General features: G+C 39.2%; 1 protein-coding gene across 2 annotated transcripts in view; it reads right to left on the bottom strand.

Moving 5' to 3' along the window:
• Positions 1–22,368, bottom strand: part of WDFY4 (WDFY family member 4) — a 111,485-nt gene that overhangs the window by 36,240 nt on the left and 52,877 nt on the right. For both annotated transcript variants that reach the window (XM_015866825.3, XM_032445416.2), the window contains exons 41-46: positions 13,094–13,171; positions 12,415–12,618; positions 11,671–11,722; positions 10,707–10,873; positions 1,556–1,704; positions 252–372 (exon numbers count right to left, since the gene is read on the bottom strand). In XM_015866825.3, the coding sequence (XP_015722311.2) occupies positions 252–372; positions 1,556–1,704; positions 10,707–10,873; positions 11,671–11,722; positions 12,415–12,618; positions 13,094–13,171 (771 nt within the window). The remainder of the gene's footprint in view (positions 1–251; positions 373–1,555; positions 1,705–10,706; positions 10,874–11,670; positions 11,723–12,414; positions 12,619–13,093; positions 13,172–22,368) is intronic.

Genomic DNA, 22,368 nt, shown 5'->3' with positions numbered 1-22,368 from the left:
TGAATATCACTGAAAAATTAGACACTTACTAGGAACTTCAGTTAAAACAAAGCATCTTTTCAAAACCACTGGGATGGACTGTAAGAAATAGTGTCAGCCTAACAACTAATGGGCTGATCACTCAATTGAGGGGTGTCTTTTGCACAGAGAAACTCAACAGTCTAAGCAAAAATTGTACAAGTAGTTATCAAGCACCTAATATTACTGCAGCAGCAGCTTTTACTCAAACAACTGGGAATGTTATTACCTACCTGCAGAAGAAAGCGCATTAGATGGATTTCTTTTATATCATGATATGAATAACGGGAACACTTCTGATCTCCTACAACATGATCTTTATGACATAAGTTGAAAATGAATGGATCACTGATGCTGAAAAAGTAAAAACAAAAAAAAATGAATTTTAAACAAAAGAGACCTGGGAAACCTTCATGAACATGGTAAGTCCTCTTTACAAGACATCTGGAGCACACATGAATTGAAAAGAAGACTACACAACAACAGCAGTTTTGGTTTTTTTTCTTACTAGCTCCTAAAGTAATAACAAATAATTTGAAAACTGGAAAAAAAAAACATTCAATTTATTTTATTTATTTTTACACAAATGCCTGTGGAAGCTGAAGGAAGATTTGGAATGATGAATTTAGGGTATGCAAGAATGTAGACAGCAGTGCTTCCCATCTGCTGAAGTCTGAGCAGCAGCAAGGGAAAGAATTGGGTGGAAGAGCATGAAAGCCAGGGTCAAAGGCAAGCGTCTTGTGGATATGCTGCTGTTATTAACAGATATCAACTTAATGGTTAGTTCCAGTTAATAAGTCATTACTACTATACTACTATAGGTGCATACATGTACTTCAATTAATATCCACAATCTGACCCACAGCAAGCCCCGTAGAAAAGCAACTCAAGTTGTTTGTTTTTTTTTTTTTAATCAGACTGTCCAATCAATCTGGAAGTCATTCGATCAGATCGACTGGTATTGGATTTCGTAAGAATCGGATGCAGAGCAGACAGACTTTCAGTGAATAAAAATACTGAGTTGCTCACCGTCCCACTGGGCCCTGCACATGAACACACAGTATGAGCAAAGAGCTAAGTCTAAAAGACTCATTTTCAATATTGATCAGTATCAATAAATCATGAGTCAAAGATGATAGCAGTGTGCCAAATATTAATTATGATTCTCTCTGTCTTGGAGAAACAAACAGAAACTTATGAGATAATGAAGTAAAAGACTCTTGTAATGACTGCTCCGTATGAATAAAAGATGGGAGCCAGCCAGAAAGGAACATTAACAGCACTTGAAAAGAATGAAAGAACAGAGACATGTTAGACTGCTCACCATCTCCACCTGTTGGAATTGGGTGTCCCTAAAACATCTCCAAGAACCTACAGTGAATTAGGTTAAACAGTTTCACAAACATGGAAAGGATGGCAAGCTTCTTGCTGGTCTAATTTCATCCTGAAATCCCCCAAAGTCTGTGCAACATCAAAGGCTGAATGTGCTAACACTGAAGTTAATCAAGCAGATCTCTGGGAGGAAAGAATGACTCACCTGGACAAACAGTGTTGCGTACAGGAGACTTCTTCTAGAGGTGACAATACAAAGCATTCACAGATGTAGAAGTGCTCTCTGCCAAAGAGCAGTACTCCTTCCAGAGCTGTGTGCCCCTGCACAACTGCCACAGAGCACTTGAATGAGACCTATTACAGAAGTAAACATAATCAAGAGTGGTTTACACAAGCAAGAGGGACAGCAGGAGCAAGACTTGATGCAGAATGACATATTTGCACCAAAATGGACATCATATTAACTTGCAAGTCTATAGGGATGCAGTCATAAAATCACCAAAAAATTAAGAGCATATGCCTCTTTGGAACAAAAGTGGGAAGGTCTGATCTCCTTTTCACCCAATAAATCTACTCCTTTCCCATCTACCTGGGACTGCATCACTATAGAACATAAGGGTCTTGTAAATGTCACAGAAGACTCGATTGCAAAACTTTGTCAGCAATAGTAACATTACAAGAGCTTGGGGTTGAAGCAGTGAGGAAAGAAGTAGCTGACATAAAAACAGTGGCATATAACAGATATGTGTAAAGAATGCAGCAAAAGGGAAAATATTTTGAAAGTAAAAAAATACACTTATTAAAAAGAAAAACAATAACAACAACAACAACAAAAAACAAAAACAGTAACAAAACCCCACAAGCAGATTCCAAGAAGCGAAGAGTAAGGAAAGGATCTAATACTCTTAGTATCTATCCCTCTATGGTCAGGCAAATCAGAATAGAAAACCTTACACTGGTACTTTCCTATATTTTAAAATATGCCAGTCAAAATACATAAGACTACTATTCCACTTGCCATAAAAGGAAAATTTATTTTAACATTCTGGAATAGCTAAAATGGCCTCCTTCAGCTCCTAAGATTCACTACCCTTTCCTTCCAGTGTAAGAAAAAAACACAACACAAAAACTAGCCCTTAAAACAGAGGAATTTTTAATCTAAAATTAAAACACAGTGGGAATTTTCAAACAGAATTGCTTTGCAGTTTATTTTAGTTCACTGAAACATTTCTTGGGAATGAATCAGTTTTGATTAAAAAAAAATACAAAAATCTATCCCTAAGGAGCAATTTTTAAGGCTGAGAGATGGTTTGGGAAAACAACAACAACAAAACAAACAAACAAACAAAACAAACAAACAAAAAACACAACACAAAGCGATAAAGAGATCAAAAGAATCTCTCATGATTTGGAAAACTGGTGTGCAGGAAATTTAAGTAGAAGTTCTGATTTTAAATTAAGCAAGGTTTCAGTGCAAAGAGTTTTCCTAGCATTCAGAAGCAAGATGCTTTCTGTTTTTCTGCATGAGTTATTTTACTCTTAAAGACTCAGTGACCATATCTCTATGAAACTTAATCAGATCAGGAGTCTAGTATTATTTCTTGCAGATGCTAAAATAGACATGCTCAAAGAGCACTGGATATAGTAAATCACATGAAGACTACTCCAAATCACTATGATGAAGGTACATACAATAAGTCTGTTTTTCTAGAGCCTGCATGTTTTTACTTAGCTTTCTGCCTCTGTTATCTTGCTTTATTTCTGGAGGCAAACCTACAGCCTTTCTTGTGTCCATTCCAAACTGCACACAAGGTTACTCAGGAGACCTGCGCTATTACAAACCTTCCAGTCTTGGATGCTAGCATAATTTGATAAAATTATAAAGTTTTCTGCTTTGAAATTCAGTTCAGAATGATTGAAATTCAATACAGAATGAAAACTGCATGAGATGGAAAGATGCAAGAATTCAAAGTGGCAATCCATAAATAGTTCAAACAAAATTTCGATCCCATATTAAAAAAAAAATAAAAAAAAAAATAAAAAAAATGAAAAGTAGTTCTTTTCAGCAACAAAATGGAGGTGTTTCATTTTAAAAAATCATTCCTGTAGGAATAGAAGATTGATTTCATTCTGGTTACATTCCGGAGAAACAAAAGTATTCTAAAAAAATTTTTACAAACAATTTTTGATAAAAATCTCTCCCTTCCTCTTTCCTCTCCAATTATTCTTAGGAAGAACCCAGCATTTCAGTCACCTCTTCCACAGATCCCTCCAGAATGCTTCTCTCCTGGCAATATGCCACCACAGAACTCTGGAGTGCCCACATGTGCACATGCCACTGCACGATTAGAGGCATGTATGCTTGCACTGAGAGTGCTGTTGTATTCTGCTCACATTAGTGAGCCACATGGCTTCCTGAAGTCATTATATAGCAGAAAGATTGCTTCTTCCCAAATGGAAGGTAACTGAATAATGAAACATCAGGCAGTTGCATAAAAAAGCTAAATGGACATAAAATTGAAATTGAGGCTTCTAAGAAATCTGCCTCAGCAAAACCAGCACTTTGTTCCATGTGAAGGCAAAGTCAATTGACCTATTTAACTCTGCTTTATTATTATTTTGTTCTGCTGCATACACAGCTATCATGGGGTTCTGGGCAGGCAGCAGAAGAAACAGACAGAAAGAAGTCAAGTAGATAAAGGAGATTCTCAAGTAGAACTAGGCTTGAAATTGTATGGGAATAGGTAGCAAGAAAAATAAATAAGAAAGGAGCAGGGAGGTGGTGAGTAAAACAGTAAAGAAAAATAAAGACAAGTATGGCTTATATCTCTAATCTTCTTAATGTTGAAAAGCAAAGAGCCAACAGGAATGGGGTCTGGAATAACTCAAACCACAAATATGGAATTAAAGAGCATTTAGGGTAAAGCTCAGGAAGCAGTAGGGTCAGTCCCAAAATTGCAGAGCTTGATATAGAATTAAAAACAACAAGGAAGTTAAATGCACCAGTGTGAATGCACTTCTTCTATTTATGTCTTATGCTAATCTGAATGCAGATATAAGACACCAGGCACAGCATGCTGAGTCCAGCCGTATATTTACAATAATCAGATAAAAGTTTTCAGTGATAGCCCTTTGACTGTATGCATGGTATGAAATCACATGCTGGTCAGAGCAGTACAGGAGGCAAAGCTGTTTCTTGGAACAGTATAGATGAAGCAAAAAGAAAGGCAAGCATGGGAGACCAGGCAGAGCCATGAGACAGGTTGAAAACCCTGCAAAAACTGCAGCTGGTCACCTAGTTAGTTTACAGCACCCAACAAAGGTCAAACTACATACAATTCCTGGAGCTTTAATTGTGGATCAAGATTGCACAGCATGCAGTGAGGATGGTCTGCAGGTCAGCCTGAGAAAGTATTTCCACAAAACCATTCTCAGACCTCTACAAAAAACACTGCCCAAATAGGGAATTCAGACTAGAGATGACAGACTGTGGGTATATTTAAGAGGTACAGATTGTGGCGGGGGCCTGCATACAATTACTAACATGGTCTAGCACAGATAACTGCTTCAGTATTAGGGCAGGACTAGGGCACATTAACAGGTCTTGAAGAGGAAAACCCATGTACCTCTCCTTCTCAGTACAGTCTGCATTCTGTACCATCAAGCCACTAACAGTCACTGGTTCCAAATCCATTTCTTCATTTCACATTAATACCTCCAGAAGAATTAAATACATTTGCATTGTTAGAAATAGCAGAGACCTTGGGCAGAGTCAGTTCCTCTCATTTGGAGAACAGGGCTTGTTTTTATTTCAGTTGAGTACAACCCTAACAAAGTGGTGTACTACAGAACCCCCACCAGGACAGACTTGTACCTACAAGCCTTGCATCAAAACAGCAGGCAGCATGAAATTACCACAGATTAAATAAAAACTTTACTGTTCTGTCAAAACAGCACAGAATCCAGTTCATCAGCTACTAGAATCATTAATCAATGACGCAAAGCTGACATAAAATAATTGAATAATTACCTTCTAAGGTATTGCCTAAAGCTCTGCATTTCTTGATTGCTCTATTTGTTCGTATGTACAAAGGAATTAAAGCTAAAGGCTTTTTCTTTAATTGAAGGGGGCTAAGGGGAGGTGGGGGTAGGCTCCCCCTTTTCCCTGTTTTTCACAAGAGCTGTTTATAAGTGCATCCAGTTGCAGTTGAACAAACAGCAATAAAACCACACCTGTTCTATAGTTTAGGAGTCAGATTTCCAAAGGAATTACATGCCTGAAAACGCAATCAGTCTTTAAAGGGCATACAAGCACTAGGAAGTTAGCTATCTATTCCTACAGAACCTAGTAGCGTTAGCATTGTCCTTCCAGGGAAAAATACAGAGAAAGGAAATTTAAGTCATAGAACCCTACCAAAGGAACACATTTACCCATGTCATAGGGATTCTGGAGTACAGCGTTTTTACATGTGTACAGAAGAATGGATACCCTGAATCAGGGTAAGCAGCTGCCCCGAGTATTAGTAACAGAAGCCTATGGATAGACTATAAGAAACATGCTAGATATATGAAGAGGAAGAAATATTTAATATCTTCTTCTCAGCAATCAATAGCTTAGTGACATCCTGAAGCTCCCTCATCTCTTTAATACCACATCTTGTATTCCCCTATAAATGCAGCCATCTCTAGACACTTGCTTGGGGATGAGAACGGTATATATATACTATTTCTGTCTGCTCTGTTATGTATCAGGGTGCGTCAGCTACAACAAATCTGTCAGTAAAGTCAGATCAATGTTATTTAGAGACACAGAGTTTAAAACGACTAGGAGTATATGAAACGCAATACGTTGCTTTCACAACTTTTGCTAGGTAAACAGATGCATGCTTTCATAGTGATAGCCATATACGTCCAGCTCTCGACACCCCTCACAAGATCTTTCCTGCAGTGTTTGTTAGCTTGCTTGTTGTTGAAGACTCATCTTACTTTTCAACAGACACACATGCAGCTCATTAATCACAGCTTAAGAATACATGACAGATTGTTTCATTCTCCTCAGCAGCTCAGTGACCAAAGGAAACGAAACCTGCTTGTCTTTCGTGGCAGGGGTTCAGGCTCAAGTCTGATTCCATCTCAACTGTTAGAAACATTGGCTCAAATTCCTTCTACTTGGAATTAAATTAAACTATTGCAAACACCAAAAAGATAGTAACAAGCTTTGTGATGCCAACTTTGCTTCCTAAGACACACAACACAACACTTTCACAGGTAGCTTCTATCCACTCTCTTCTCCCTCCCAACATCTGTTGGAGCAAAAGCCCTATGCACAGGAGGTGTTTCCTAAGCATGCACTTATCAGGTTTTTAACAATTTCCCAAATGCTGCAGGAAAAGAATATTGGGCATTTCAGAGGAAGGAGACGGAAGAAGATTCATGCCATGGGCACTGCGGCTGCTCTTTGTCCTTGCTTTCTGTTCTGAAAGCTGCCATCTGTCCCGGCCCATTGCCAGCCTGAGAAGTTGGCATCCCTCAGCTGATGATAGCATCTGGAAGCCAGCACTAATAGGATTGTGCTCATACCTCTTGCACACTCAGACGTCTGTCTCACTCCAGGCTCCTCTCAAACAGAAAATGGTGCCAAAAACTAATATGAGTCCTTTAATTTTCCCCTCACGCTAGTTCACTTGAGTTCATGTCCTTCCTCATGACTCCCAGGAATAAACACAGCAAAGCTTGTCCACACCACACCCTGCTCCATCACTCTACAGAAAGTGACAGTGTTAAGGGGTGGGCTGTGCTAACTAGATGGTGCAGTCAGGGTCACGGAGCTGTCAGGAGCTCAGCAGAGATCCTGGGAGATACCATGGGCTTAGAACTGCAAGACATTTTTCAAAGCAAAAAAGCAGGGGAGCACATACAAAAGGAGGTGGGAGGTATTCAAAGAGTACAAAGTACCATAGTGAAGCAGTACATTCAGGAAAGCAGAGAATTAGCTGAAGATGGTCTGTTTGGATCTTTGGGCTGGTTGTCTTTTCTTGACACAGTACAAATCAGACACTGCCCTTTGTGCCTGGTAGCACACCTGTTGGCTGAGCTGGGGTAAGGCTGCAAGAAGACACTCCCAGCAGCCACTCAACTGCAGCAGAACCCCAGAGGAGGCAAGTCAGAGGAATAACCATCTGAACATGTCCTTCTTCAGGCAGTCCCATCTGAACATAGGAAAAGTTTAACACCAAAAACACTTATGAATATTCAGCACTAATTTCAGCAGCAAGGCAGCCATCAGAGCTTCTGCACATGTACCAGGGAAAAAAAAAAAAGAGGCTGAGGCACAGAAAAGGGGATGACTTGTTCCAATCTCCTGACTTCCCACCCTCCTACTTGGATCCCAAGAGGCAGTCCCTGTTCATACTGCACATTAGTACATGCAGAGTTTTTTCAGACTAACAAAGCGTCTTTGAACTGCAATGAACTGTAACTGTTCTCCCACAAAAACAAATTGCCTTGGTGTCCTACATAGCTGAGAAGTTATTGCGATGCTCCTAAGATCACTGGCTTCACTATGTGGATGCAGAGCTGCTTCACACTTCCATCTGCCCCAGATGCTGAACCTTACAGCTGCTCACTCCTTCAGCTGAACCTGTTCTTTAATAAGCTCCTTTCTTGCAGCCATGGATTTCAATCTCCCCTTTAATTGATTTATACTAGTCATTTCTATTACTGTCCTTGGCATCTTCCATGCTCTCCCCAGCCCCTCCTTTAAGGAAAGGCATTGTGCCCAGATTTCTGATAGGCCATGCCCTCTTGTTAACTTCAGATTCATTACTCCAGCTGCTTGGATTTCTTAGTCTCCAACGACTTGCTGGCAAACAGAGCTTTATCTTTCTCAACAACAACAAAAAAAGTCAGTTTCTACACCAAAAACCATTTCCCAACCCTTTCGTACTTTCTTCACCTATTACATGCTAACTGCACCTTAACAATCTGGTAGGATTGCTTCAGGCTTGAAAAGATCAGGGAGACAATCCAGCAGCTGGGGACTCAGGTTGCAGATAGAGGAATCCAGTCTCCCTGTCTCAGCTGGTAGACCAGGGTTATTTATAAAGGACTGGCCCTGTTTTTTGGTAGGCAAACAGGTTCCTATCTGCATTTCTCTCAAACAACTCCGCAGCGTCATGTTATCCACCCACCTCTTCCACCATGACATACACAGTCTCTGTACTAAAGATAAATGCAAAACCATCTTCGCCTGTATACACACACTGCTATTATACAGCTCTCCTAAGCCCACCAAGAGGTGTCCTTTGGCCTAGGTTTCACAAGTGGTCACTGCTGGGGCTATCTGTAAGGAAGGAGTAGAAGCATCAAAATTTCTCGGCACCCTGCCTGCCATTCTCCTTTGATGTGGTGACAACTGCCATGAACCTCCATTCTATGAGCCTAGACTTAGGGTGGGGTAAACTACAGACATACAAGTCTTCTTACCAGCAGCTTATTTCTTTTTGTACCAACACCAAGCTAAAAAATGGCACTCTGCATCTAGTTTCACCAGCACCACACATATAGATTTGGCTTTTGGATCTGGCACTAACAGATCACTGAAAGGTGATAAGAACTTGGGAAAACTGGTGCAGAGTATATAAAGAAACAGGAAAAGAACCTCACAGTGCCTCACAACTGGAAATTCTAGTGATAAGTTACCACTGTGAAAAGAAAATGCCTAGAGGTCAAATTCTCTTTAACTGTATAACATTGAAAGTGCAACAATGTGTGTTACACGGTCTATGGATGGAAGAGGCAAAACTTACAGTTAATACAAGTAAATTAACTACTTTCAAGGTATGAATTTGTATATACATACCTTCAATCCTATGTACTGGCAGAGCAGAAGGGAGTCCAAATCAGAGTGCTTGACTTTGAAAATCTGTTCCTCTACAGTTACTTTAATGTATTTTTTTTTTTTAAAAAAAAAAAAAGGCAAGGAAAAGGACTTGTCTAAAGGCTGAACTTCACAGTGATTGAGTGCTGTTCAAACATGATATAAGGGAGAAGTCACAATCCATTTGCCTAAACAAGTGACTAGCTGACATTAGGATAACACCCCACCTGCACCCATATGCTCCTGACTTGCTGATAAACTCTGAGCCAACAACATCAACAGCGCTGGATCTGCTGATTTTAATGCAAACAGCCACCTCACGTCTGAATACGTGAAGTTTTCTGTTTAATAGCAATACAAAAAAAAAAAGCAACAAATATCACTTCACAACAATATGAACAATATGAAACAACGACCAATATCCAGACTAGAGCCATCCCTGTGCTGCAGAAATTAATCAAGCAGCTTCCAAGGCATCACAACATGCACTCTGTGCAGTGCAGTAGGTAGGACGGCTCCAGTTGCCTGGTTAAAGTGCAAACAGCTCACGAGGCAGCCATTTACAAGGCAGGACTGCAGTGCACTAAGTGAGCACAGGACAGTTAATGTCACCCCCCACTGCTTTTTTTAATACTTCTGTCAGCAACACAGTGACTGCTGCTGGAAGAAACACGCCTAGTGTTTCTGACAGCTTCCTGTGGAGTTACACGGAGAAGAGACAGACAGCCTAAAGGCACAAAATGAGATCAGCACACGGAAAACATGCTTCACATTTTCATGCCTGTCTCCTTCTGTTGGGGGAGAGGTACATGTGGGCAGGGAAGAGGAGCAGGAACAGGGGAATGAATTATGTTGTGTAGATAGACAGTGTACCAACAGATCTAATAACATAAGGAAGCCACCACACTGGAGAGCACCAATATGACCCCTGGCAGAATGCCATAAAATTCAACTATGATATTGAGGCAAAAATAAAATAACTATTTCTATATCTAGTTGTAAACATCACGTAGCACTTGAACAGCTCAATCTGAGTGATTAAGACTGACCCCCAGCATCCACAATGGGATGCTAGCTCCTGAGCCAACTTTCCTCTGGAAGTAAGAGGTATGCTGCAGAAGACGAGAGAATGAGGTCAGCTCTGCTCTTTGTGACAAAATTCCTCACAACTGTAGGGAAAATAGCTTTGTGTGGTGTATTTCCAACATCAAGGATTTGGTCTGAAGACACCATTTGTGGGGACTATGCCAAGAGTGGAAGGCAGGTTGCCAGGTCTCTATGGCCTCAGGGGGTTGAATCTATCCAGTATTCAGGGGAAGGTGTAGAAAAAGGTGTGTGAAAGGACAATTAACATATATTGATGTTTTCTCTAGTGTAGACAGAATTAGCCTGAACCAAAAACTGAAAGGAACAGATAGGCCTTCACATCCAAATCACCCCCTGTAATGCCAACTCAAGAAAAGCTAATCTTTACTACCTTTTCATTTTCTGCAAACTCCTGCAATATGATTTGTCTCTCCACACACAGTTCCAAGAAGTCTTCTGAATGGAAACTTTCATGTAGAGCAGGGAAGAATGTTAGCTGGTTGCAGTCCAATCCTTTCTCATCCCTCTCCTCTCCTGATCCATTTAACATCAGCTCTCCTATACCAGTAAGAAAGAGATTGCAATTTTAATGGCAGCTGGATGACAGCAAAAGCATTGGCAATTTAGACATTTGCTTAAACTGTTCTATCTTGGGAAACTGCAGTATTTATCTGCCAAAAGAAAACAAAAACAGTCAAGAAGTTTCTCAGTTTCCCCCACCTCTGAAAAAAATTATCAACTTCTGTACTGCATTTCACAAGTCTGGGGTTTTTGTTTGTTTGTTTGTTTTTGTTTTTTTTTTAAATTATTTCAGTGTCTCAAGTAGCAGAAAACCTGTCCTGGAAAAATGAAATACATTGACAACCATCATATTTTGAAAAATCTGGTTCCATTTTGAACACTGAAAAACAATTTTAGAAGCTAATTTTTGGCAGTTTCTCCATCGTTCTGTCCACATCTTTGGAAAGTCACTTTTCATTTACCACTTCCCTAAGCCATTTATCATCTGGGTTTAAAGACTATTTTAGAAGTAGAACTGAAGAATCTATAAAATCAGAGGAAAGGGTACACAGTTTTCCTCCTGAAGTTAAGCCATTGAGAACTTTTCAGATGCACAGGAAAGCAAAAAAATAAAGTCTTCATTTCTATTTAGCATTTTCACTTTCAGACCTCTCTGGTGGCAACATAAAATAAATGGAATGTTTATATACTGCCAATAAAAACTGTACCCGTGCTTTTTAGGCCAGAACACTATTTTTCCCAAGACTAAATTCTAACTCGGAGCTCCATCCTCTATCTCCAGCTCTCCTTGTGTCCATCCAGTACCCCTACGTAATTTAGCCCTAAATAGTTACCTGAACCCACTTCAGCAGTAGGGGTTGTTACATTTCTGTTTGCTAGGAGAACCTGAAAAGAGACTAGATGTGATGACACTGGAATATGTTGTTAGATAAACATAACTCAAAACATTGCTGTAGAGCAAAACATAGATTTAGAACCACGTTGCAAATAAGTGCCTTGGAAATTCAAATAAATGCATTTCAAAGAACCTAAAGGAATAATTAGATGTAAGAATAAATGTCAACAATTAAGGAAAAGTCTATTGCCCTTTGAAAGGTGACCCTCCACAAGGACTTTTATAGCATAAAATGGTACAGTCCAGTCTGCAGAAGTCTGTCAGATTTAGAACTTTGCATAAGAGCTGAAAATGCCTTGAAGATGGGAACCTCTCGACACTTAAATTGCTTCATCTTCTGACTGATAGAATTTAGCACTTAGACACTATGGAGACAGACAGTACTAAACGTCTCACATATACAGTTCAAAGCTCAGTTCAAATGACTCAAACTATTTTTTCTTTTAATTCATCCACCAATTTTAGCTGCTCTAATATGCATATGACCCAGCTGGATACATACCAAAATACCGTACCTTTGGTATACTGCAAGCAAAAAAAATACCCCAGGTTATAATCAAGCTTATCATACGCACGGCAGAGCAAGTTGGTAAATCAGCTGATGGAAATCAGAGGAAAGCAGGGAATATAAATTCACTAGTAACTGCTACAGGATTTGTGCACTTCCTGTTAAAGCTTTTACCTCACTCTTCATTCGCATCATTGTCGCTCGGTTGCTTGCCTGCTGAATCCTCCTCCTCATTCGTGAAGGCCCTTCATAACAATCAAGAATCCATCGCAGCTCTAATGACTGTGAGGAAACTCCCCATGGGCCCCGCCTATGGAAGAGTTGCTCCTCAAGTACCATCCAGTCCTTAGCGGCTTTGTTGTAACCACACTGCAGCATCTATAGGACAGAACCACTCTGTGTCATTGCTGTGTGCCTACTTCCTCCCATTCAGTGACAGAACCACCCCAGATTCAGAGGGACCAATCTGCTGAATGGGATCACTGTAGACTGCCACAGACCCAGCAAATTTGGGACCAACAGCTCACTGAAAAAGTACTTTGAGAAAAGCTACTAGTCAGATACAGCAACAAATACAAGAACTTAGCAAACTCCAGTCTCGTCAAGAATAGCTGTTTCCATTAGATTGCCAGCTCAAAAGCACCAAGCCAAGAGAGCAGCATTGGAGGACTTATTCACTCAATTTTCTTTTCCTAGCCAATGCTCATGTCTAACAGCAACAACTACGCTCAGTGAAAGCAAAACCTGAAAGTCTCAGGAGTATACTGTACTCCTGCTTAGTCCAGCACGAATCTAAATACATATTCCTGGGGAAAAGGTGAAGAAGAACATGAAAAAATATTGCTGTGTTTACCTGTACATGATTCCTGTACAAAGAGGCATACAGCTCCTGTCCAGTTCTTCGGTATCGTTCCATACAGGACACAAATCCCTACGAAAAAAACATCAGAACACATTATGCTGATACAAGGTGCTAAAGGTAAACAGAAAGGCAGAAGTAGGCATTACTATGTTTTTCACAAGAATAATTAGGGACTATGGCCTGTGTTTATGAGCTTGACAGCTCTCCAGAACAGTATAGAGATGCAGCAAATATCTGAGAACAAGCTGCATGATCCAGGGAGGTGAACACCACTTTTAATGAGGGTCGTTAGTGGAATTATTCAAGAAGGAGAATGAAAACATTAAATGAGATGGTAATGTTTCTTCCGTTGAATCTGAAATAGCGTTGCAAATAGTATAAAAGACCATTATCTGTTGTTGAGATTCCAAGTGACGTAAGGATTCAAGATTTCTCACTATAGAGAGAGCTCCTTGTATAAACAGAAAGTACAGACAAAGGAATGAGCCACATCACCTTTCTGCAAACAGGAAACCAACTGTTCCTAAAAATATTTTTGATATTTAGGAGCCTGAGTCCAATTTGGCCACAAGTGATTTTCACTATAAATACACTACTTACTGGGAATGTGATGCAGAGATCTCTGAGCTAGCTCTACAGCTATAATATTGTAGAACTGTGCCAGTGTAAAAAGATACCTACAGTAACTGCCTGCTTCGCCACACAGCCCTGAACTCCATCACCACCCAGATACTTCTGGAAACACACATCCAAAAGCAGTCTGACAGAATTTCCTGGCCACCTTTCTTTCCAGAATGCACTAGACTCACAGAACAGTGAAGGTGCATCATCGCTCATGCATTTCATTTGTTATTTTATTTGAAAGAACTTCTCAAGCTGAAAGTCTCCGTTCAAGCACAAAACTGATGCAGTGTTGACAGGAGATTATGAGCTGCACTTTGAACTTCACAAACAGACGTGGCTTTCTGTATGATATGCAACTGCTTTAAGTCTACTTCTCCAGTCACATAACAGAATATAAATCTAGCATCACAGAAGTATATAGGTTAAGTGGTCCATTGTGGGGATTATTAATTTCAGGGAACAGGGAAATGAAATGAGTTTGATTATCTTCACACCTATTTCCCCAAAACCTATATCTTTATAAATATTGGATCACAAGATGTAGCACTCACAGTAGAGACCAATATAAAACACAAACCAGAGAATTTCAAACCATACATCCTGTCTAAGCCTCCCTTCTGGAATGATCAGTAGAAAAATTAAACATAATGGAATACATCATAAGCTGAACTACTATCATCTGAATAGTAGCAAAATAGAACCTAGGGTACTTAGTGTCATACTAATTCACTAAAATCTTATTTTAGGCTTCAAAGACAATCTTCCAAGCTTCGAAAATGCCAGGTTGGTTTTTTGCTATTTCCTTTCAACCTAGGAAATACTGGGTCCCAAGGACTTGAAACAAGAAGCATTAGTTGTCATTATATCTGCTGCCTGATCAAAGACACACAGCATACTGAAAGTCTGTATATACAGTTGAAGCGCTAAGCCACTGCTGAGTAAGCTGCTGGCTTGTTTTACCTTATCTCACAAAGGCACTGAAGAAACAGCTCAGGGTTTGACTTTAATAGACTCTCCTACACTCATGGGACTGCTCTCCAGTGTTGTAAAAATTTTTTCTATGCTAACAAAGATTGTTGCTCTATCCATATCTCTCTCCTTGCTCAGTATCTTACCCTGTAGCTGCCAGCAAGAAGGGGCTAGGATGAGTTCAGCACTTTATTGTTCTTAAGTTAAAAAAAAATAAACAAACAACACCCTCCTGTTTGAGGGTGCATTCCCTAGATAAATATTCTACCCTATTACAACTACAGTCTGCCATGTCTGACAGAACATGTTCAGAGATCACATAGGATAGGTTAGAGAGCCTCAAGTACCATGCTAAAGCTTTTGTGCCCACCAGATGGGTTTCCAACAAAGGTAAAAATTCAGATTGCTGCAAGTCACAGCCCATGTCTAAACTGGCTGTGGAAATTCCATATCCTTACTACCTAAAGCCATGGATCAGATGGATAACTTTTAAATGCATGGACTCTGTGCCATGCTGGCAGTGATTCCTCACAGCAAACTGTCTGACTGCTGCTTGCACTGTGCTATAATTAAGTTAACACACAAGGTCTATGTGGTGTGCCGATTACTGCTGGCTGCCAGCCAGGTCTGTACCCCTGCCGTGAAGTCACATTTATTGGTGTTTCCCTGCAGGAAGCCCCTGTTTTACACTGATGAAAGTCATTACATTTTTGTTTGTTTAAAGCATCATTAAACCTGTAATCACAGTTGTGGCCTCACAAAAGTATTCCATAATTCATATAAAACTCCCATAAAGGCTGGACCTAGTAAGCAACAGCATCTCTGTGCTGTTGAGCCAGGCTCAGTGCAGGAGGAGAGCAAAGATCCCAGTTTTTTGTGGACATAGGGTAAAAGCCACTCAGAGAAGATGACCAATTCCTCCATGTATTAGCAGCCATTTCAGATACCCGTAGGCTATTCAAGCAGAGCTGGAGCCCTACTGGCAGCTGTTTCAATGTTGCACATAGCTTGTACTTCAGTCATGGTCATCGATCAGACCCCTGAGGTCAAAGCCCACACTCCAAAGACTCTCACCGACTTTGCTGCCCCAGCCCCTCATCTTTGGAACCCATATAGGGATCTAAGAAGGAAAAACTTCTTGTCAGATGAGGCCAGCAGGAAAGACTAACACCACTTCAGCTTCCAAATAACTAGTCATCTTCAACCAGATGAACATGCCCCTCCTAGTGATCATCCTCACAAGAAATCCATCTGGTTATAAAAATGAATGGTTAACAAAACTGGAGATCACCATTACTGGGAAAAGAAAAAACACCATTTAAAAACATATCCAATAAATACAGCATATAGACTAGGCTATCATTCACTCAGTGTTTGCTCAAAACAATTAGAATATATAGCAGTGATTGATGAATGACTATTTGCCATAACCTCTGAATGAATAAGCAGGTTCCATTACAAATGCAATTGAAATCATATGCTATAAGTGGTTATCCTTTAAAATGTCAACTCTATGCAGCAGATGTAATTCAACAGTGCCACAGGTTAGTATTTCTTTCAAACAAAAAGGAAGTAACTGGCTTTGATAAGTGTTTGTACTGCGTGACATAAGGTTTGTGTTTTTACATAAAAGCAAATCTGAAGGAGGGAAACATGACTAGTATGCAAAGAAAGATCAGACCAAAAGGCCATACTGATCCATGCTTGCTTAGAAGTCCTAGGGTGGTATCATGCTTTAAGTCTTCCTTACAGCAACTCCTCTACTTTGTAGCACTTGCATTGAAGTATAATCAGGTCATCTTGTTGCTTCACATTTTCCAGATAATACTTACAAGCTTGAAAAGATGATGCGATTTATAAGCTCTCTCTCAAAAAACAAAACAAGCAAAAAAAAAAAACCACAATGAAACAGGCAACAAAAAACAAAACAACACAACCAACAAATGAACAACCAGAAACCAAAGCCATTTTTCCTCATCTTGCAGCATGGAGACATCATGCAAATAAAAACAAACGTGATTAGCATTGAGGTTGGTACGCAATAAATGATTGGAGACCTTATATGTGACAGTAAAGCATGCTTAAAACCTCTGTGGGCAGTGACTGCTAAAGCCAGTATCCAAAAAACAAGCATCACTAGAAACACAAAAAACACGTGAAACTAATGCAAGTTCTATATTTCAATCTTTTGTCCTGTCTTGAATCGAGCAGTGAAATGCATTTTTAATGACACAGAACTCAAAGAAATGTGATTTTAAAAGTTCAGTTTCACTTTCAGTTTCTACATGAAACTGAATCTAGAGCCAACAATTGTCTTGACAGAAAATTTCTGAAATGCCATTACATGCTACAGAGCTAGATTGGCAACAATTCAGTTTTGAAGCTAAACTCTTCCAAAATACAAATACCATCTTGTAGTACTCACTTCATTTCCCATATTCATCCTTTTTCTTCTAATCTAACCAGAACTTCTTTCCCCCTCCTAAAAAGATGCAACTAAATCTGAATACTTCTGGACTTTCCCTGCTAGATCAGGAAAAACACATCAGCCTCAGAAGCAGAGGAATCCAGTTCGCATCCAGAGCATTACAGACAAGCACCCAAGTGTCACAGCGAATTACTAAAGCTGGCTGAAGTCTCCAGTTCACTGACACTGTGGTGCTCAGCCACAGAAGACACAGGGCTTTCCAAGGAAAGCCAAGTCAACCACCACTTCAACATCTAACATAGTGTATCAGAGGCCAGATAACCCAAACAAGCCACCCATCCTGTGACTCAACTACTTTTTAAGTAACAGACCACACACTGGGAAGTGAGTATGTTTACTAAAGAGGATAAATTGTCCACTTCGATATCAGGTAGCAAACCAGTATACTAAGGCAAATAATGTTCTTAGCAGATCAAAAAGCAGTTTGTCCTAGTCCTTGGCACACACTCTCCACACTGAAGACTGTTTGCACTCTTTTGAATAACAAAATTGTTATTACCATGTGGATTTTGTTACTTTGCCAAAATTCATTTAGCTTTTCAACAGACTGTAGTTCCAGCAGTTAAGTGTGGCATGTGAGCTTCATGCCTCAACCCACTAGGAGGCTAATGCACACTGCCAACTGCTCCTAAGGATCATGGATGGATTCCTGGCATCACCAGTTGGTTGGGGAATAGCAGACTTAATGAGAAAAACCTCTGTATTTCAGTGCACCATAAACATTTCCACACACAGGAGTGATGAGTTTCAAGAGGATAAAACCCAAACTACAGGGTACAAGTGATGAGATTTTTACACTGTATTATCAGCTATATTTTGGCAGCACAGAATCTGCCCCACTTCTATAGCAACTATGTATAATACATATGTAAGCATGCGCACACATCCCTCTTCAACAGCTGATACTACTGAAGACATGGATTCCTATCAAAACAGTTAAAAGTCACTTCCTAATAGCAAAAAGCACAATGTAAGGTGAGGCCTGTGCTTTATTTCTGTCTCTGAGAATGGCTTCTGTGACTCTGGGACAATTCACTCCACCTCTTCAGCACAGTTTCCCTCCTGTTACAGAAGAGGTAGTGAGCACTAAAAGGTAAGGTTTCAGCAATACTGTGACACTGGTATAGGCTTTGAACTCAGGGTCCCAAACACTTCTTTCTCCTGGCTTCCAAGATTATGTTTGGTAAAATGGCACACATTTAAAGGTGATAAAATAATTCTGTAGCTTTTTAGTATCTGTAGGACAATCCTATATTCCACATGATACGCTGCAACAGAAAGCATGAACGGAACACAGACAAGTGCAGCAAAGCTGTATCTTTAACTTGGCTAACAAGGTTGAAAAGAGCATGGAATGACAGCACAGGCCTACACCCTCATTCAGGAGAAATGTTTAAGACCATTCTGCAGAGATTTCTAGGACCTCTGCTGATTTCATGTTCTTTATTTGCATGTACCACTACCGTTATACTCTCAGCTCTTTTCAAACCCCGCCCCTTGATGGAAATTTAATATCCTCACTACGTGAACTCCTATGTGTAGTTCATACTGCTCTCTGCAATATAAACCTCATAACTTGTGGAAAAGTTGATCATAATTCTTCTCCTTTTAAAGATTTTCAATAAAAAAATAATATGATTTAGAAATCCCCGTGTATAGCAATTTAAATCAAATCGTTCTCCTGAAATTAATATGAATATGAAACTCCTGAAGAAAATGGATGTCTCTGAACCAAGAAACATGGACAGTGATTTTTCTTTCCATATATTATGCAGAGAAAAATAATTCTGTTTCTAGGGCTTGCCTGTACCAAAATAAAACTTTATCTGCATTCACCCCATTCAATTCAATTGGCACAATCTCTGCTATGTGAAAACAAAACTTTGCATCCAGCAGCTCTTGAAAGATGAGATTTCAATGCTACCAGCTTTAGGCATCAATCTCCTTGGACTGGAATTCCATATCCAAGCTTAAACTTGAACCAGACAAGCTTGAATAAAAAAAATAGAAAAAAGATGAAAAAACTCAATTTTTTTTTCACATAACATGTAATTAAGAGACACAGGAATTAACTGTGTAAAAAACACTGAAAATTTCCCTTGGAAGGAAGAGCTGCCAGTAAGAAATTTTGGAAGGGTAACTGATCTTTTGTTGCAGGTTTTAGATAAACTGTAATTGCTATAAATCAAAAAAGGAAAAATGTTCCTAGGATAGATTCCCTACACTGCATTGTGCTGAGACACACCACCTCCTGTAGCAATTACTGTTGGCTTTTTATGGGGAGACAGCCCAATGATTTGTACTCTCCATTATACTATGTTTATATTCTAATTCCTCTATCAAACAGTGGAAATAAATTCCAAATATTCCAGGATTTTCTATGATTTGTAGCATATAAAATTACATAGCCTCATATTTTTTGCTTTCATTAAGCTGTTCTCCAACCTGCTGACCTCTTGGGCTATTTCTTTATCATCTTCAAAGTATCTGAAACTGATAAATGAACAGTACATCAGATAACTGCTTAAGAGGACATAAAAAATTCTTTGTTCAAAGTTAAAGAAACTTTTACAGCTTGCTGCAGCATACTGTAATTTAGCTTTGAGCCAGTTATTAAACAAGACAATAATATTATAATGGAAATTGTTTAATATACATCATTAATAGCAAAGTGCCTGCGTTCAACTAAACTAAAAATGTGTGCTATGAGCAGTTTTGAAATGAATATTTGATTCCAATCTTCCCTTGTGCATTTAATGACATGCTAATTTACATTTTAATTACTTCCTAAGAAATCAAAGCATTTGTTGACAGTAGAACATAATGTCAACTTCACAGTGCACTGTTGGTAGATGGTTAATGAACTTAATTAGATAATTAGTGATGTTAATTATCCTTCTATTATGAAGACAAAAATGTTACACAAATAATGCACTTTTCTAAGAAATACTATTACGTTTGCTTATTTTAACTCTGCTAACTTGAAATGCTGGGATAAGACCAACAGAGTGAAAAGAAAAATATTTGTATAAATAATAATTGTGATACTATGTTTCAGAAATTTATTTAACTTTTATTTCACCTACCATGAACTGTTAAGCATGTGCCTCCCTGTATCCCAAATATAACACATACATTAGTAAGTTCACTTTGTCCAATCCCTGTCTGCTCTTCACTTCACCTCCTATAGTCATTTACCAAAGGAGGTCATAACAAAACAGGAAAGAAGCAGCCAGTGTTTGAAGGCACTGACCCAGTATAAGCAGCTGAACAAAATGTTGAGCTTTACATTTGGGTGATCAAGGCCAAGTCTTTAAGTCCACATCCACCACGTTGAGATAAAGTTTCTTTCTCACAGACAAAAACAAACATCACTGGCAGCATGTTGAGTTAATACTCACTTTATGTGCTGGAGCCAAGTATTCTCAGCAAGAGTCTGGAGATGTGCATCAGCCTTCCAGTTTAATATTAAACACTCCTGCTTGAGAAGATTTAAACAAAACAACCCTCTGAAATACAGATATCTGCATGCAAATGTGTGACCCAATAGTTTGTGAATGAGCTAAGAATTTTAGTTTCAAGCAGATAATTTCTCCACGTTCCTTTGCACCTAATGCAAAAATCAGTATGTCTATGGCAACCAAAACAGGGAAGCAAAATTAACAGTCAGGAGAGAATGAAGGCATCATACTCATTTTTTAATTGACTCATGTTGGGGGAAAAAGCCAGGCTGAACTAATTCCATATCTGGAACAAAGCTACATTACAGATAAGTCAGTCCTGACACTGCACAAAACAAGTTAAAAGTCTCCTGTACAATTTGTAAGTGCTACAGAAGCACCTGACTTTGTCTAGTGGTTTGTTCTAAACCCATAGCAAATCTTATTACTGTTTCATCTTCTTTAATCTGAGTATCAAGTGCAAATAATAACCCACTAATCAACCCCTTTCCTCTCTCTGCTGTGCAAAGCTTTCATATTTTGACTGGCTTCTTACATCATTCTCAAATTCACTAAGATTTTTCCCACTTAGGAACAACAGCACTTAGTTCTCAGTAAATATATTCCATCTAGAGTACTGTGTCCAGTTGGAGGCTCCCCAGTAGAAAAAACAGATGGAGATGCAGGATAAGAGTCCTGCAAAGGATCGCTAACACGAGCAAAGATTTGAGCATCTCTTATATGATAAAATACTGGGAAAGCTGAGACTATGTTGTCTAGAAAAAGAGAAGGTTCAAGGGATTCTTAATGTGTATAAGATGCCTGACAACGCACTTGCACTTCTGAAGGCTAGGCTGTAAATGCAAAAGCAGTGCGTTCAGTGGCACCCAGTCACAGGACAACAGGCAATGGGCACAAACAAATGAATGTCTCATCTGAGCATCAGGAAACTCTTACTGTGAATGTGACTAAGCACTGAGGTTGCCCAGAAAGCTTATGAAATGTAAGTCCTTGGAGACACTCAGAAACTACTTGGACGTGTTCCTAAGTAATCTGCTCTAGGTGATACTGTTTGATCAGCAGATTTAAACAAGATACCTTCCAACTTCAGCCTTTATATGATCATCTTTTTCCTTCAACACATGCATTTAAGTTAGAGGCAATAATATAATATAATACCAAATCAAGTTCCAAGTGACATTATTTACACATTTTCCATTACAGACATTTTGACACTATAAGATACTATTTTCATCTAACAACCTGTTGCTGTAACTTATAGTCATTTCTATACTGGTACAGCAGTGTAGAGACACTCTTCAAGTCCAAAAAACTTCATCCAGGATACAGCTAAATTAAATCTGCAGAAGCTTATAAATTGCATTTGATGAGAATCTCATTTACTTTAAAGGTAACTTGTGCTCCAAGATTACTTTGTTACAGAGAAACCCATCTTTTATTTCTCTTATGAAGGCAAAGGACTACAGAAAAGCATATTTTCTTCCCCTTAAATTTTTTTATCTCTGCAAAGTGTAGCAATGTTTTTTCAAATATTGGCTGGAGGGAGAAGGAGAGTGGAGAACAATATTTGGAACTGTAGCTTTGCATCTCAATGAGAGGAACAATTTATCAGAGCTAGGGAGCTGTCAGTCCTTGACATGATAAGGAATAACATCAAATGAGTAATGTTTCCTTCAGACCCAGCTCCTTTAATTACAAGCCGCTTCCTTGCAGAAGAGAGACAG

The sequence above is a fragment of the Coturnix japonica genome, chromosome 8 (assembly GCF_054131305.1).
Source record: "Coturnix japonica strain WE chromosome 8, WE-NBRP24, whole genome shotgun sequence".
NCBI lineage: Eukaryota > Metazoa > Chordata > Aves > Galliformes > Phasianidae > Coturnix > Coturnix japonica.
Note: the sequence above shows the minus strand (reverse complement) of the source record. Positions and strands in the feature narration are given on the sequence as shown.